Below are 14,030 nucleotides of genomic sequence, written 5' to 3' on the forward strand. Positions count from 1 at the left end.
TTTGGTAATCTAAAGTTCTAAGCCACTCACTCGGTGGTCTCAACTCTCAACATCGAAACTTTATATTAAGTATCGTACGTGAGGTAAATATTGGTGGGACACTAGCTAGTAGAGCACATAACACTAAGAGGTTGCTTTATATATGTAAATGTAATTGCATGCTTTCTACTAGATTTTTTTAACTCTTCTTGCGACTGCGAGCTATATAACCCTACTAGCTACTGCGAGCTATATAACCCTGTTCCATTCTTACCATTAAATTTAACCTTGAGTGGAGACAAAACAAAAAAAGTTAGGGCAAAAACACATTCAACCTTACATAAGGGTGTTTTTATATTTTTTCTCTATTTGTTTATCAAATATATAGTTTAAAGTTGGCTCTTTGGAAAATATATATTTAAAATGTAATGATGTTCATTGTAGATAGACCAATTCGCTTGCATATTATTTTATGTATCTCCGGATCTTCAATGTGAAATAACACACCGGATCAATATGATAACTCTTAATTTATGTTTATATTACATATATCCATTGGGTCTTCTAACTTGCAATATGAGATTCTAATACGATCGTCTACAAACATATATCCATGTAACATATCTGATGAGCACATTTGGATTCTTTCAATTGTCGATAACACAAATATACACAATATCTACTGGATTTGAATCGGATAATAATTTTTGGGTGGGGGAAAAATGGGGATAACATAAAAATATGTGTGACTATAAATTAAGACCGACAAATAGGAGAACTGTAGCTAGAAAGAAAAACTTTGTAATAGTATAAAATAATACTACAAAGACACACTTAATTTTGTCTGATAAAAGATAACGACTTTATGTTATGTGATGCACACAAGTTGGAGATTATTTTTTAAGATAGAGATTTGTATATGGGACATAATGCATAACACTTAGTTAACACAAATCAACATGATTCATATGTTTATATTTCTTTAAAAAGAAGAACCAATAACCAAGGCAACTTATAATTATATTTTCTCCTTTACAGAAACTATGATGATGCTTAATTAATTAGCTAATTACGATTGGATGAGTGTGGTGTTGGTGTTAGATTAGGTACTTTAAAAACCCTAAGGCTTATGGTTTTCATACAATTTCAGAACTCTAGAAGTGTTGACTGGAAACAAGTAACCTTAAAGAAGCAGCTAACTATACCTTCATTTGACCTTATCTCAATGGATGTTCCTAGCTAGAACATATATATAATATTTCATACAATTTAATACATGTAAGAAGATTTCCCTAAAATTTGTCCGTAATCTAAATTATGTTAAAAAGGAAAAGTTCAACAAACCAACTGGATTCGATTCCTCAGTCTTGCACAAGAATCTGTGTTTATATATATAAGTATCTGTATATTTTCATCCTAAAACGGTGGTCTCATACATAAGTTCTCAAGACCATATCATGTAAAAGTTTCGACAAGAGATCATTTCCTCAATGAAAAACGTGACAAGAGGAATTACTTCACCTAAATAAATAAAACTGGAACAATTTTTCTGCAAACAAGAACCCTAAACTCCATTTTTAGTTACCAAAGTTTTTGAACTTTTGGTTCATAATTCATTATCTAATTGGAGGGATAGAAAGAACAGAAAAAATTAGTCTACAGCCTTATGTTGAGGCTCGAACTTGTGACATTGAGAAGTACTCCTTATACTGAATGCTAGCAATGGTTTCCAACAGATATCGAATTCTCCAAGTCCAGATACTATTGAAATTCTTTGATTACAAATTTGGAAAACCGTCATAAAAACAGAAACATAACATAAAAAAGAGTGAAAAGCACACTGCACCAAGACCCTGGAGCTCATTGTCGGCCAGTACTTTCCATGGTTAGAAACCTCTGGACTTAATTGCGCTGATTTATCGGCCCGTACTTAAAAGATTCCATAGTTTAAAAACCTCTGGACTTAATTGGGCTCATTTTTCGGCCCATAAATGTTGGGTAAACCGAAAGAAACAATTGGGGGTAGTTACGTCTTTTTAGGATGAACCCCAAAGAACCCTAGTTGTGTCGTTCGTTTGTAATTGTGTGTATATATAAATAGATTCCTCCAAGCCAATCTTGTCATCTCAGAACTTACATTCTCGCCGTCTCTGCACCTTCAAAATTTGCGATTAAAAAGGCTGCTACTTTAGTTCGTTTCGTTTATAGTGTTCTTTAGATACTCTGTTTTTCTGAATTATTTGTGATTTTTAAAAGGATCGATTTTTATGAGATTTTTTTGGTTTGAAGAGAGATATGATGATGGAATTTGATTTCCCTATTGGTTTGATAGCCGATATGATGGCATCTTACGTATTAGCTCTATCTGATCTCTTTTCTTCTTCTCTTCTTCATCTATCATGTTCTTCAATTTTACATTGTTAGTCTTCGTTTTTGTTAAAATCTGATTCGGGTCATAATGAGAGGGTGAGAAGAGAATGGATATGATGAACGAACTTTGTTTCCCTATTGGTTTGATCGCCGATATGATGGCATCTTACGTATTAGCTCTATCTGATCATTCTCTTCAATCCTCTCTGAATTTTAAAATTGAGTTGCTAATTATACAGCTAATATCTACTTAGTATCGGATTCGTGTTTCCAATCTATTTACTGTGATAGAGATAGATATTTACACGAAAACTCTAAATCAGCATTGTAAACTGTGATTCGTAGTTAATATTGTCCATCAGTTTGCTTTTGAGATGAGTCATAATTTTCACGTCTTTAATTGTCTAACTTGACGGAACAAATTTCCATTAAGATATGAAGAATTCAATCCCCTTGAGCAATTGCAAGTTTCAACCACATAAAACTTGACTTTATCGCACATGATAAAACTTACCACTCTGAATTGAAAGGTCTTGCGCTTATAGTTTTCAAACTTGAACGTTTAGAACTCAAAACTCTGATTCGTGATCAGTAGGACATCGAAACTACTAATGTCGATGAAGCGACTCAAAAATTGGTTTATTGGACATTATTTCCAATTCTACGGTCTATTAGACAATAAAGAGTCCCCTGATGATTTGTATCGGCTCAATAACCAGTTTACAAGCAAAGCTTAGCTTTTTCGTGGAGTAACGAAGATTCGACAAAAAACTTTAGATCTTTCAAAATCTGGCAAGTTATTTTACGAGGAAAGTCTCCATCTTAGACCATCATTATCGGGCGATTTTTACCCAGATCTTAGATGAATTAAGATAAAAAAATAAATCAAAATTAGCATTATTATGTAACAGACGTATCTTGCTTAAGATACACATAGGATGATAAGATACGTCGACGTGGCAATTATCTCATTTTCCTCTCTCTCCCTCTCTTTCTTTTACTCTCTCTCTCTCTTTCTATCTCTCTCTTTCTGTTTTTCTCTCTTTTTCCTTCTCTAAATGATTTTTTTTTATATTTTTAGTCATTCTCTTTTAAGTTCAAGTTTTTATATTTATTTTTACACCAATTTTATATTTTTTTTGTTCTTACAAACTTACTACTATTGTACTTTATGTTAGACATTATATGTATGTTTTAAAATTTTAAATTTGCAATAATTATAAAGTTTTCTAAAAATAACAAATTTAATTTAATTTAATTTTTAAATAAATATTTTTTTTGTAAGATCCCCAAACTAAGAGTCTACCAATAAAAATTTCTCAATACTAAAATCACAAAAACAACTTTTACACCTTACTTTTTCAAATTTATTATTAAACTAATGCTAAGATTAAAATTTAAGATTCCCTTAATAATCTTGCTCTTAGAGCAAGATTCCCTTGATAATCTTGCTCTTAGAGCAAGATTATCAATGGTATCTTACATTTTAATCTTATAATTAGTTTAATAATAAATTTGAAAAAGTAAGGGTTAAGAGTTGTATTTGTGTTTTTTGTTTTGAGACATCTTTATTGGTAGTATCTTAGGTTGGGGATCTTAAAAAAAGAAAATTTATATAAAAATTAAATTAAATTAAAATTTATAATTTGAGAAAACTTTATAATTATTGAAAAATTTAAAAATTTAAAACATACATAAGATAAAGTTAAGGAATGAAAGAAAGAAGAGAAAATTAAGAAAATTGATTTTTTCCCCTTTTATATATATATCCTAGTGAATTTTTGAGGAATGCCTCATTTAGTGTATCCTTTTTTAAAAATACCATTTTTCTATCCATTTTAAAAATATCCCTTTTCAAGTATGAAAAATTATAAACTTTTATATGGTTGATAAGGTACATCAAGATCATCATTACTACTGAAAGACTAAATCCAAATAATTATAAGGTTTTAAAATGTTCTAAACGGCATTTATCAGGTTTTTAAAAGGTTTACAAATTTTTTATAAGGTTTTTAAATGATTTTTAAAAGGTTTTTATACGGTATTTATGAATATATATATATATATATAAATTTACACACATATAAAAATAATTTGTGTCTATACATATAAACTTACACATATATTTTTGATAAAATTTCAAATTTTATAATGACTTTTTGATAAAATTATATATATATATATATATATATTTATTTATTTATTTATTCTACTACCCAATAAAATCTTGCCACATGTACGCTTCTTAGCACAATAGTTAGATCTTAAATAAGATAGCTTCTTAGTCAATTTGATGTATTTTTGATTTAATTAAATCATAAATAATCCTAAGATCTATGTAAGATCTTGCCTATAATGATGGTCTTAGGCTGTGACTCTAATATCAAACCTAGATAACAAAGACACAGCAGTTCCTAAGGATTCAAAGAACATCATCCAAGTTTAAAGGAGAAGCTCATCCAATGTTAAAGGAGAAGCCATGGTGGCCAACAACTTTGTCTTCTCTTTCTCCAATAGTGCTTTTGCATCTGAGCACTTCTGCTGGAATATCTTCAATTCTTCCTCTAATTCTTGCATACGAGCTTCAACAATCTGTTCTTCCTTCTTCTTTTCCTTAGTTTCCTCCAGCTTCTTCTCCAACCAATCAACCTTAAAGCCTGAAAATTTCAGGTATTGTAATGCATTGTCTCCTTCCACAAGATCATCATTTGAGAGCTCTTCCACTGACTTGCACAGTGTCTGGATTATGCTGAAGAGCACATGCATGCATGCTGTTCTCAAATGTTGGTTCTTTGCTTGGAATACTGTTGCAATTTCTGGGTATCTTTCAAAAACACGGCAAACAAATTCCATCTGCAAATGAAAAAGGATGAACAAACATAAAATCCCACAAGTATACATGCATGATGTTCCCAAATAATAAAGTTTGAATTTTTGCATCTTTATTAACTTCTTTACCTGGGAAGGAGCATGAAACCCATTGACATCAATGCTTTCTTCTTTTACCAATGAAGTTTCCTTAAGCAAATCTTTCGATTCCACACAAGCCTCTAGCTTTACCTTTTTCGGAGGTTGGTTTGTCTCTTCAGATTCTTCTAATTTGCCAAGAGCTTCAACAACATCAACCTCCACAACAATTTTGACTTCTTCATTCACCAGAAACCCACCATTTTCAGCCTTAATTTCGTCAAGAGGAAGCATTTCTGAGAACCCCCAACCCGGAGACTTCATATCAAACCACATTTGTGTTGCTGTCGCATCACGAAACGTGAAACTCTAGTTATAAAAATGAAAAAAAAACAAAAAAAAAAACAGAATCTTTGTAATCATAAAAACTTAAACTTCCGTTTGTCAACATTTAGGCGCAATCTTGAAAAGAAAATATCATAAAGCTCTTACATTTGAGTTTGGAAAGATGTTCCGAAAGCTGATTTACAACGTTAAGGCGAAATTTTGTGTGTCGTTTCCAGCCAAAAGGCAAAGTTTTGATATCAGCAACCACCAGAAATAGAGAGAAACATCTATTATCCCTGACTCCTTTGGGATAGGCCATAAGACGCCTATCCTAATGTTCTCTAATGTTCGTTGTCCAATATGAATGAAGTTAGTTTCTTACCATTTGCAAGAACCGATCACAAATATATCAGAAAAGACCCTCTCGGATTGCAAAGATGAGAAGTTCTTAATCACCCATGTGAACTTGTTATCAGCTTCTCTCCCCATTCAAGACTACTCTCTGCAATCGAATAGTTGGAATATGTAGAAGGAGCGGAACCCTAGAACCCAAGTGGCAGCCAGATATAGTAACCAAACATTAAGTGTCGAAAGCTCACTTCACCAAGACGCATAAGCTTGTAGAGTGGCTGGCTAAGTAAATACTACAGCTTACGTAACATTCGGGATATTTGTCAAGTGGCAGCCAGATATAGTAACCAAACATTAAGTGTCGAAAGCTCACTTCACCAAGACGCATAAGCTTGTAGAGTGGCTGGCTAAGTAAATACTACAGCTTACGTAACATTCGGGATATTTGTCGGCCCATATCAAGGTCACAAATTTCTGGACTTAGTCAGGCCCATTTATCGCAAGAAGCAAAAGGTGTGTCCGTAACTTCTCACTAGTAACTCTTGAACGAGACAAAAAGGAGAAACTCTGATTCCCCATTGGATGATTAAGATTCGCATGCGATTAAGGTTTTTAAATGAGCTCACATTCTCGTTGAAGAGAATTAAAAAGGTATGATAATGGCAACTGAAAATATGTCTCATCCCTATTGATTTGATAGCTGAAAATGAAGACATCGATTTTTTTGTTCAATACTATTAGCCATTCTTCTCTGAGGTCTCTCTGGTACAAAATTTTATTTATAGATTTACTGTAGTATTAACCATACGCCAAATACAAAAACAAAACATAAGACACATGTCTCTCTAGCTTCCAAAGTTTTAACAGGAGTCTAATTTGGAATCCTAGACTCAAACGAACAAACACCACAACATGCCAAGTCATAAGAGGACGTCTTCCAATTTCAGAGAAGCTCTAGCGGCCAACACCTTTGCCTTCTCTTTCTCCAGCATAGCTTCCATGTCTAAACACTTCTGCTTAAGCTCATTCAATCCCTCCTCTAATTCTTGAATCCGAATCTCACCATTCTGCTCTTCCACCTTCTTTTCCTTTACTTCCTCTAGCCTTTTCTCCAACCAATCCACTTTAAAGCCCGAAGCTTTCACGTATGTTAGTGCATTGTCTGCTTCTACGAGATCTTCATTGGAGAGATTCTGAGGTGGTTGGCACAATGTCTCGATTAGGCTGAGCAAGAGAGTCATGCATGCCTTCCTGAGATGTGGGTTCTTTGGACGGAACTCTATTGCAATGTCCGGATGTTTTTCAAAAATAACATTCAGAAAATCCACCTGCATGCGAGACATATCAAGACAAGATAATGACTAACTCTCCTGAGGTTGAAATTTCTACAAAATTATCATCTTTCTAAAGTTTTCTAACCTGCGAAGAAAGAACTTGAAAACCATTGACGTCCATGAGCTCTCTTACTGGTGGAGTCTCTTTAGATGGTTGCTCCAAAGCATTGTTTAGCATCACAGGTTCCACATTTGCCAACACCGAATTCACTTTCCTCAGATCAGTATCCCTCAGATCAGTTGTCGTCATCCTCGGGAGATTTGCCTCGTCTCTCCATTGCTTGGCAAGCAATTTGATTAGTTGTGGATCGTCTCTGTCACCAAACCTCAGCAGCAAACAATCTCTCAAATCTTCCCAAGATCGAAAAAGTAACATCTTCTGTCTCTGATGATACCAAGATAATGCTTCCCCTTCGATGACTCCATAAGCCATCGCCTGTTTCTGCAAATCTGTGAAATCATCATACTGAGCAAAGTATTGCTCCATCCAATCAATCCATGGCCGCAAACCGTAACCAGTAAACACCGGAACCTCCACAATAAACTCCTTCACCATCTTTAATCTTCTGTTTATTCCCCCAAATTCTTCAAACCCTAACTCTTCACGTTTGATTCGATCCGAAACCACTAAACCCCAGTTACAGTGAGATAAACCCTGAACTGATAAGTAGCAACCCCGCTTCTCCATTACATGGGTTTTACTTATGGACTTCGGCCCAATTTACAATTGTTCAACCGTTATCTAGAGTGGAGATAGGCGACCATAATAAGAAAAATCTAAAACTTTGATTGCATTTGTGATTTGGAAACAGAGTGTGTTTACAAGCTATTCCGGCCCAAATTATATTTTCGGTACGAGCTCTTAATAGACTTTGTTGGACTCTTCACAGATTTTTCTCAGATCCAGTAAACAGAGTGCTTAATTGCCACGAAAAAAAAGAAATTAGTGGACCACGGGATAATCAAACAATTTATATTAATTACTTGACTACTGTAGTTTTTTAATAATGAAAATATAAAACATTAGTATATATTGAAAAAAAGGTTTGTTATACATTTCATTAATCTGAAGAATACTTGATGACTTTTGCGGTTGACACCCTCTGTTTCTGAATAATAAGAAACTCTTAATCGGAGAAGACCATACCAAGAAACAAAGATCTGGTCTTTTTAATTTATTCAATCATCCCAGTAATTATATGACGCCACATATGCTTAAGAACGTTAGGGTTCATGACTGATGACTTTATTTCATTCAAACAACATCCTCGAACCCAAGTCGAGCACTGTCGGATCTAGCTTCGTTCTCTTCATTCTTTCGTTCGGTTTCAAGAGCCCACAAAACACGCCTCTGTTCCACGATCATCCCATCTAGCTCTCTCATCCGAGCCCCACGCGTTTCCATTTTCTTCTTCCTCACGCAAAGCTCATCCAGCTTCTTCTTCAACCAATCCAACTCGAAACCTACCTCTTCCAGTTCCAAAAGCGTGCTCTCTGCATCTCTTAGTTCCTCCTCTGTAAGCTCCTGAGGAGCTAAGCATATTATGTCGATGAGGTCGAGGAGGTTGTTCATGTAAGCATTCTTCACCATTTGGTTCTTTGGACGAATATTCATTGCGGTTTCTGGGTGTTTTTCAAATATTCTCCTCACACAATCCACCTGAGAACAAGATTGCCGTATAAACTACAAACTATACTTTATGTGAGTTAAAATGATGTAATTTTGTTTTTGCTTACCTCTGAATAGTAAACTCGAAAGCCATTGACCTCCACGGTTCCATCACCATTCCACATTGATACAATCAAAATCTTTCGCTACAGATTTGGCAAAGGGAGTTTTGTGTGTTTGACTAGTTTCTTGCTGTAACTGATATATAAATGAAGAAGATGCATGAATCTCAAATAAGCGTGAGCTAATCGTAACTTATATAAAACTGTCATAATTAATAACTTATTAATATTAATAGAAGGAACACGTCAAGCTACTCGTTTGGGCAAAGACTATATACTCTGTTCATGCACACCAAGACATTTATTTTTTCATCAAGAAACACACAGTGTGCAATATATAGAAAAACAATATGCTTTAAAGACACATTGCGAACCCTTAATTACACTGAAAACGTGCGAACAGAAATTCTAACTTCTAAAACAATATCTGTAAGCTAAATTGCCTAAATTAAAACTCAGACATCTTCATCGTCGTCTTCATCATCATCATCAGACAGCGAGAGGGGAGCTTCGGCAGCCAAAACTTCTGCATTCTCCTTCCACAACTGAGCTTCGAGGTCTGAACAATTGCGCTTCAAATCCTTCCACTCTTGTTCAATTTCTTGAATCCGAGTCTCAGCAGCTTCCTCTTTCTTCTTCTTTTCGGACACTTAGATCAAGTTTTTCTCCAACCAACCCAACATAAACCCAATCTCTTTCATGGGTTCCTGAAAAGCATATGCATCTGCCAGTTCATCGTTGGAGATTTCCTTAGGCGACCGGCACACAGTCTCAGTCAGGATGAGTAGGGCATTGATGTACCCTGTCTTCACATATTGGTTTTTTGTACGGACATTTTCTGCGGTTTTGGGGTGATTTTCAAGCAAACGGTTCAAAGATTTCACCTGCGAGTGAAACACAAATAATGATTACTTACCTCTATATACTATCAAGAAACTGATCAAGTTTCCTTGCCTGTGATGAAACAACTTGAAACCCATTGACATTCATATATGATGCAGTCATTAACCACGAATACGTCAGAACGGATATACTTGGATTGCACAGATTTAAAATTCTTTATCACCCAAGTGAACCTATTAGCAACTTGTTTCTCCATTGATCTTGATGATGATGATGATGACTTTTCCTACAAATTACCACACCGTGGGGTTATTTAGGTGATTAAATTCATATAGTTGTTTAATTGTATCAAAATATAAACAAATTTTCTTCATCCTTTGTTTCTTTTTTCCTTTTGCTTGCGCAACAATTAAACCTTATTCTTTTGTTGCATAAAACAAATGATAAGGCCGGGGAAGTAGATCACAAAAACCAATCATGAAAAATGAACTGGCAAAACGCCAACAACATAACCTATATTATTAGCAAAGATCCACTCTTGCTTGGCCGAAACCCCGAGATAAGCAAACTAATCAAATAAAATTCAATCACAAAAACTAACCACTGAAAACTCGATAGCAAAAGTCCATAGAGAACAATGCGTTGCGTCATTGACAGATCTATATTGACGTAATCATAAACATGATGAAGGTGCACGCCATCAATCGTAAGACCCACTTTAGATCATCACTGTTATGAAACAACGACAAAGGAGCTCTGGCAGCCAAAACATCTGCCTTCTCCTTGTTCAGAAGAGCTTCAAGGCTTGAACACTTCCGCTTCAAATCTTTATACTCTTGCTCAATTTTTTCCATCCGAATCTCACCAGCTTCTTTCTCCCTTTTCAATATCTCGTCAAGTTTATCCTCCAACCAATCCAGCTTAAATCCTACATTTTTCATGCATGTTAGAGTAGTTTTTGCATCAGACAGATCATCGTTGGAGATTTCCTTAGGTGACTGGTGCAGAGTCTCCGTCAAGTTGAGCAGGACATTCATGTACGCTGTCTTCAAAGATTGGTTCTTTACACTCAACTTTGACGCAATATCTGGGTGTCTCTCAAACAAACGGTTCACAGATTTCACCTGCGGGTGGAAAGAAAAAGTATGGTTTATATATATTTCAAATAGCAAAATTTAAAGATTTGCAAACCATTTATGCAACATGTAAAAGCGGTTACGTTTTACCTGTGAAGGAAGAACTTGAAACCCTTTGACATCTATGCAATCATCAGACGTCTTTGATGCATCTAATGAGCCAATAACTTCAAGAACATCTACCGCAACACCAATAATGACTTGGTCGTTAACCAGGAATCCTCCATCATTTCCAGAAATTTCGTTAAGGTTAAGCATTGGTGGAAAACCCCATCCGGGAATACTCTGATCAAACCATTGTTGTGTTTCTAAGAAACCACACAACATATTTCACCACATAAGTTACAATTTTTAAATAAACCATATCATCATGTTCACAACTTGAGAGAGCAAAACAAGTTAGCATACCATCAGAATAATAAAAATCAACTTTACAATGCCATTGGAAGAAAAATAATAACCTTCCAGTTGGTAGAAGTCTCCGGAAAGTTGATTTAATATAGCTAGGGAATATTTGGCATGCCTTTGCCAACCACTAGGCAACGACTCAAAATTAGGAACGCACAGATACACAGACAAGGATAAGTAATTAGTAACATTGTTAACTTCGGGGTAGGCAGCAACACGCCTGCAAGCCAAATAAAAAATAGGTAAAGAATGAGTGAGAATATTTATTAGCTTCACATATGTAGAAAGAGACATTAGAAAACAGATTCTCTTCTTCTTATACCATTTGCAGCCACCAACGATGAACTCTTTAGACCAACTAATTTTCTGAGATTGGATAGAGGAGAAATTCTTAATCACCCAAGTGAACGTGTTATCAACTTGCTTCCCCATTTTGATCTAGATGAAGAGTCTTGGTAATCAAGCTACCAGAATATCAACCTCAAATTAGTACGCCGTCAAACAAAACCAAAATTGAGATTATGAATGTGAAATGACTTTTGCTCCTCTTAAAACATAATAAAATTAGGGTTTTATCTTTGCACGCCTGCACGGCTTCTTCTAAATACAAGGAAAAAATTATTGAATAGGTTTGGTTTAGCTATTTACTATTTTATTTTTGTTTGTTTTTGGTTGGATGATTTTTAAAATTTCATTTAATTATCTGATCTAATAATTAATCTATTAATAAAAAAACATTTTTAAAATAAAATTTCTTAGTTTTCTGTAATTTGTTCAAAAATCATTTTTTCAAGTAAAACATTAAACTGATATTTTAATGATAAGAAATGAAAATATCCGAGGGAAAATGTGATATTGTAGTCTAAAAAGCGTGAGCTCAATGCATTATAATGGTCTCTAAATAAAAGCTAAAAACTCAAGTGATCAAACGAGAAAGGAGCTCGAGCAGCCAACAACTCCGCCTTCTCCTTATCTATCTCAGCTTCCTGTTCTAAGCACTTCTGCTTCAATGGCTTAAGCAAATCCTCCTTTTCTTTCAGCCGGGCCAAAGAAGCCTCCACTCTCGTCTTCTTTTCCTTTACCTCCTCCAATTTCTTTTCCAACCAATCCATCTTAAACCCTGCATCTGTCATGTATGCCAATGCATTGCCTGCATCAGACAAATCATCATTGGAGAGCTCTTGAGGAGATTGGCATAGCGTCTGGGTTATGCTGAGGAGGACATTCATGTATCCTGTCCTAACATGCGGGTTCTTTGAACGGAACTCCAATGCCATGTCTGGATGTTTTTCAAATATACGGCTCCAGTATTCCAACTGCAGGTGGAAAAAGGAAATGAATAAAAAACTTACATAGCCATATCTTTTTGTTTCCCAAAATCGTTTATTACCTGTGAAGTAAGAACCTGAACCCCATTGAATGACAAGGTTTTCTCACCATCGTCATTAAGCTTTGTTTTCTTCAGAGGACTAGATGGAACATCTAATTTGCCAATAACTTCAAGAACATCAACTTTGACAACAATCTTTAACTCTCCGTTCACCAAAAACCCACTATTTAAGCCCGTAAGAATGATAAGAGGAAGCATTGCTGGGAAACCCCAGTAGACACAGTTGGAATCAAGCCAGTGTTGTAATTCTGTAAAGCCACGAAACATAGAGCTGATCAAACAAGCCCTAAATTTCTTGCTCAACACATAACTAGAAAGAATCACGTACGTAGTAGCATCACAAGTCCCACGACGAACCAGTATGAATCAGAAATTTTGAACTTTAAATACTAATACTAATTTCTTTAAAAAAAAAAAAACTAAATAAGAGTAATACTAATTACGAGTGCATAGAAATATACACCTCGCGTGAAAGAGCATTTAGGTTGGATTTGATTTACGATAGTAAAGGAAAATTTGACGTGTCTTCCCCATCCAGCAGGCAATAATTCATAATCAGAAACCTTTAGATACAGAGAAATATTATTAAGGCTGTTATTTCCCTTGGGGTAAACCCGAAGACGCCTGCAAGCAAAAATAAACCAAAGAAAACAGTCAAACAAAACCAAGGAGAATTAATTATATCACATAAACCTACAAGTGACGAAAATTAGAAAACAGGTTCGTCACCATTTGCAGCCACCAACCACGAACTCATCAGAATGAAGATAACCAGATGGCCAAGAATCGAAATTTTTAATCACCCATGTGAACTTGTTATCATCTTGCTTCTCCATTGATCTTGATGATGAGTCCTGCCAATCAAATCCTAGAACCAAAGTTGTACCCAAATCTGTAAATCAAAACGATCAAACAACAACACTCTCGAGCAATAGGAAGAAAGATTTCAGTTACGAATCAAAGCCTTAAAAATCTCCAACAACTCAGAAAAGAATCGCGTCGTGTTGAATCTCGAAATAGTAAAACATATTTGGATATGTAAGATTTTAGGTGAAAATCTATACTATTAAAACATAAGGACAAGCTGTGTCCAAACAGGCCCAATTGTTTTAAAAAAATGTCATAAAATTAAAACCTGTTGCCAAACAGAATAAAAGACAGCATTTTTTTTTTAAAAAAATAAATAATAAAAAAACAGAAACTATCTATATTTATGGATCATACTAATTTTGTTGCCAAAAAAGTGGACAATTA

At 34.8% G+C, this 14,030-nt stretch overlaps 5 protein-coding genes and 2 non-coding genes across 7 annotated transcripts; 2 read left to right on the plus strand and 5 right to left on the minus strand.

Annotated features, from left to right (window-relative positions):
* Window positions 1-2,267: 2,267 nt before the first annotated feature.
* Window positions 2,268-2,354, plus strand: LOC111830775. Its single transcript, XR_002834117.1, has one exon. It is a non-coding gene; the product is annotated as a small nucleolar RNA Z102/R77 (small nucleolar RNA).
* A 100-nt stretch (window positions 2,355-2,454) lies between these two features.
* On the plus strand, window positions 2,455-2,542 carry LOC111830776. The gene has a single exon (XR_002834118.1). It is a non-coding gene; the product is annotated as a small nucleolar RNA Z102/R77 (small nucleolar RNA).
* A 2,217-nt stretch (window positions 2,543-4,759) lies between these two features.
* LOC17885066 (MATH domain and coiled-coil domain-containing protein At3g58200) lies at window positions 4,760-6,072 on the minus strand. The gene is made up of 4 exons (XM_006292143.2): window positions 5,966-6,072; window positions 5,749-5,909; window positions 5,308-5,600; window positions 4,760-5,202 (listed from the first exon to the last, which is right to left on the minus strand). The coding sequence occupies exons 1-4, from the start codon at window positions 6,070-6,072 to the stop codon at window positions 4,792-4,794; spliced, it is 972 nt and encodes a 323-aa protein (XP_006292205.1). The 3' UTR covers window positions 4,760-4,791.
* Window positions 6,073-6,693: 621 nt separating this feature from the next.
* On the minus strand, window positions 6,694-7,813 carry LOC17887543 (MATH domain and coiled-coil domain-containing protein At3g58210). Its single transcript, XM_006290238.2, has 2 exons — window positions 7,354-7,813; window positions 6,694-7,262 (listed from the first exon to the last, which is right to left on the minus strand). Exons 1-2 carry the CDS (start codon window positions 7,753-7,755, stop codon window positions 6,855-6,857), a joined length of 810 nt encoding a protein of 269 aa, XP_006290300.2. The 5' UTR covers window positions 7,756-7,813; the 3' UTR covers window positions 6,694-6,854.
* A 710-nt stretch (window positions 7,814-8,523) lies between these two features.
* On the minus strand, window positions 8,524-9,062 carry LOC17886060 (MATH domain and coiled-coil domain-containing protein At2g42465). The gene is made up of 2 exons (XM_006292961.1): window positions 9,006-9,062; window positions 8,524-8,928 (listed from the first exon to the last, which is right to left on the minus strand). The coding sequence occupies exons 1-2, from the start codon at window positions 9,060-9,062 to the stop codon at window positions 8,524-8,526; spliced, it is 462 nt and encodes a 153-aa protein (XP_006293023.1).
* A 392-nt stretch (window positions 9,063-9,454) lies between these two features.
* Window positions 9,455-11,818, minus strand: LOC17886013 (MATH domain and coiled-coil domain-containing protein At3g58260). The gene is made up of 8 exons (XM_006292372.2): window positions 11,709-11,818; window positions 11,440-11,606; window positions 11,069-11,286; window positions 10,541-10,966; window positions 10,333-10,410; window positions 10,009-10,128; window positions 9,676-9,883; window positions 9,455-9,558 (listed from the first exon to the last, which is right to left on the minus strand). The coding sequence occupies exons 1-8, from the start codon at window positions 11,816-11,818 to the stop codon at window positions 9,455-9,457; spliced, it is 1,431 nt and encodes a 476-aa protein (XP_006292434.2).
* Window positions 11,819-12,176: 358 nt separating this feature from the next.
* On the minus strand, window positions 12,177-13,772 carry LOC17885776 (protein RESTRICTED TEV MOVEMENT 3). Its single transcript, XM_006290364.2, has 4 exons — window positions 13,506-13,772; window positions 13,240-13,400; window positions 12,777-13,024; window positions 12,177-12,702 (listed from the first exon to the last, which is right to left on the minus strand). The coding sequence occupies exons 1-4, from the start codon at window positions 13,610-13,612 to the stop codon at window positions 12,295-12,297; spliced, it is 924 nt and encodes a 307-aa protein (XP_006290426.1). The 5' UTR covers window positions 13,613-13,772; the 3' UTR covers window positions 12,177-12,294.
* Between the last annotated feature and the right edge of the window lie 258 nt (window positions 13,773-14,030).

The sequence above is a fragment of the Capsella rubella genome, unplaced genomic scaffold, assembly GCF_000375325.1.
Source record: "Capsella rubella cultivar Monte Gargano unplaced genomic scaffold, Caprub1_0 scaffold_5, whole genome shotgun sequence".
NCBI lineage: Eukaryota > Viridiplantae > Streptophyta > Magnoliopsida > Brassicales > Brassicaceae > Capsella > Capsella rubella.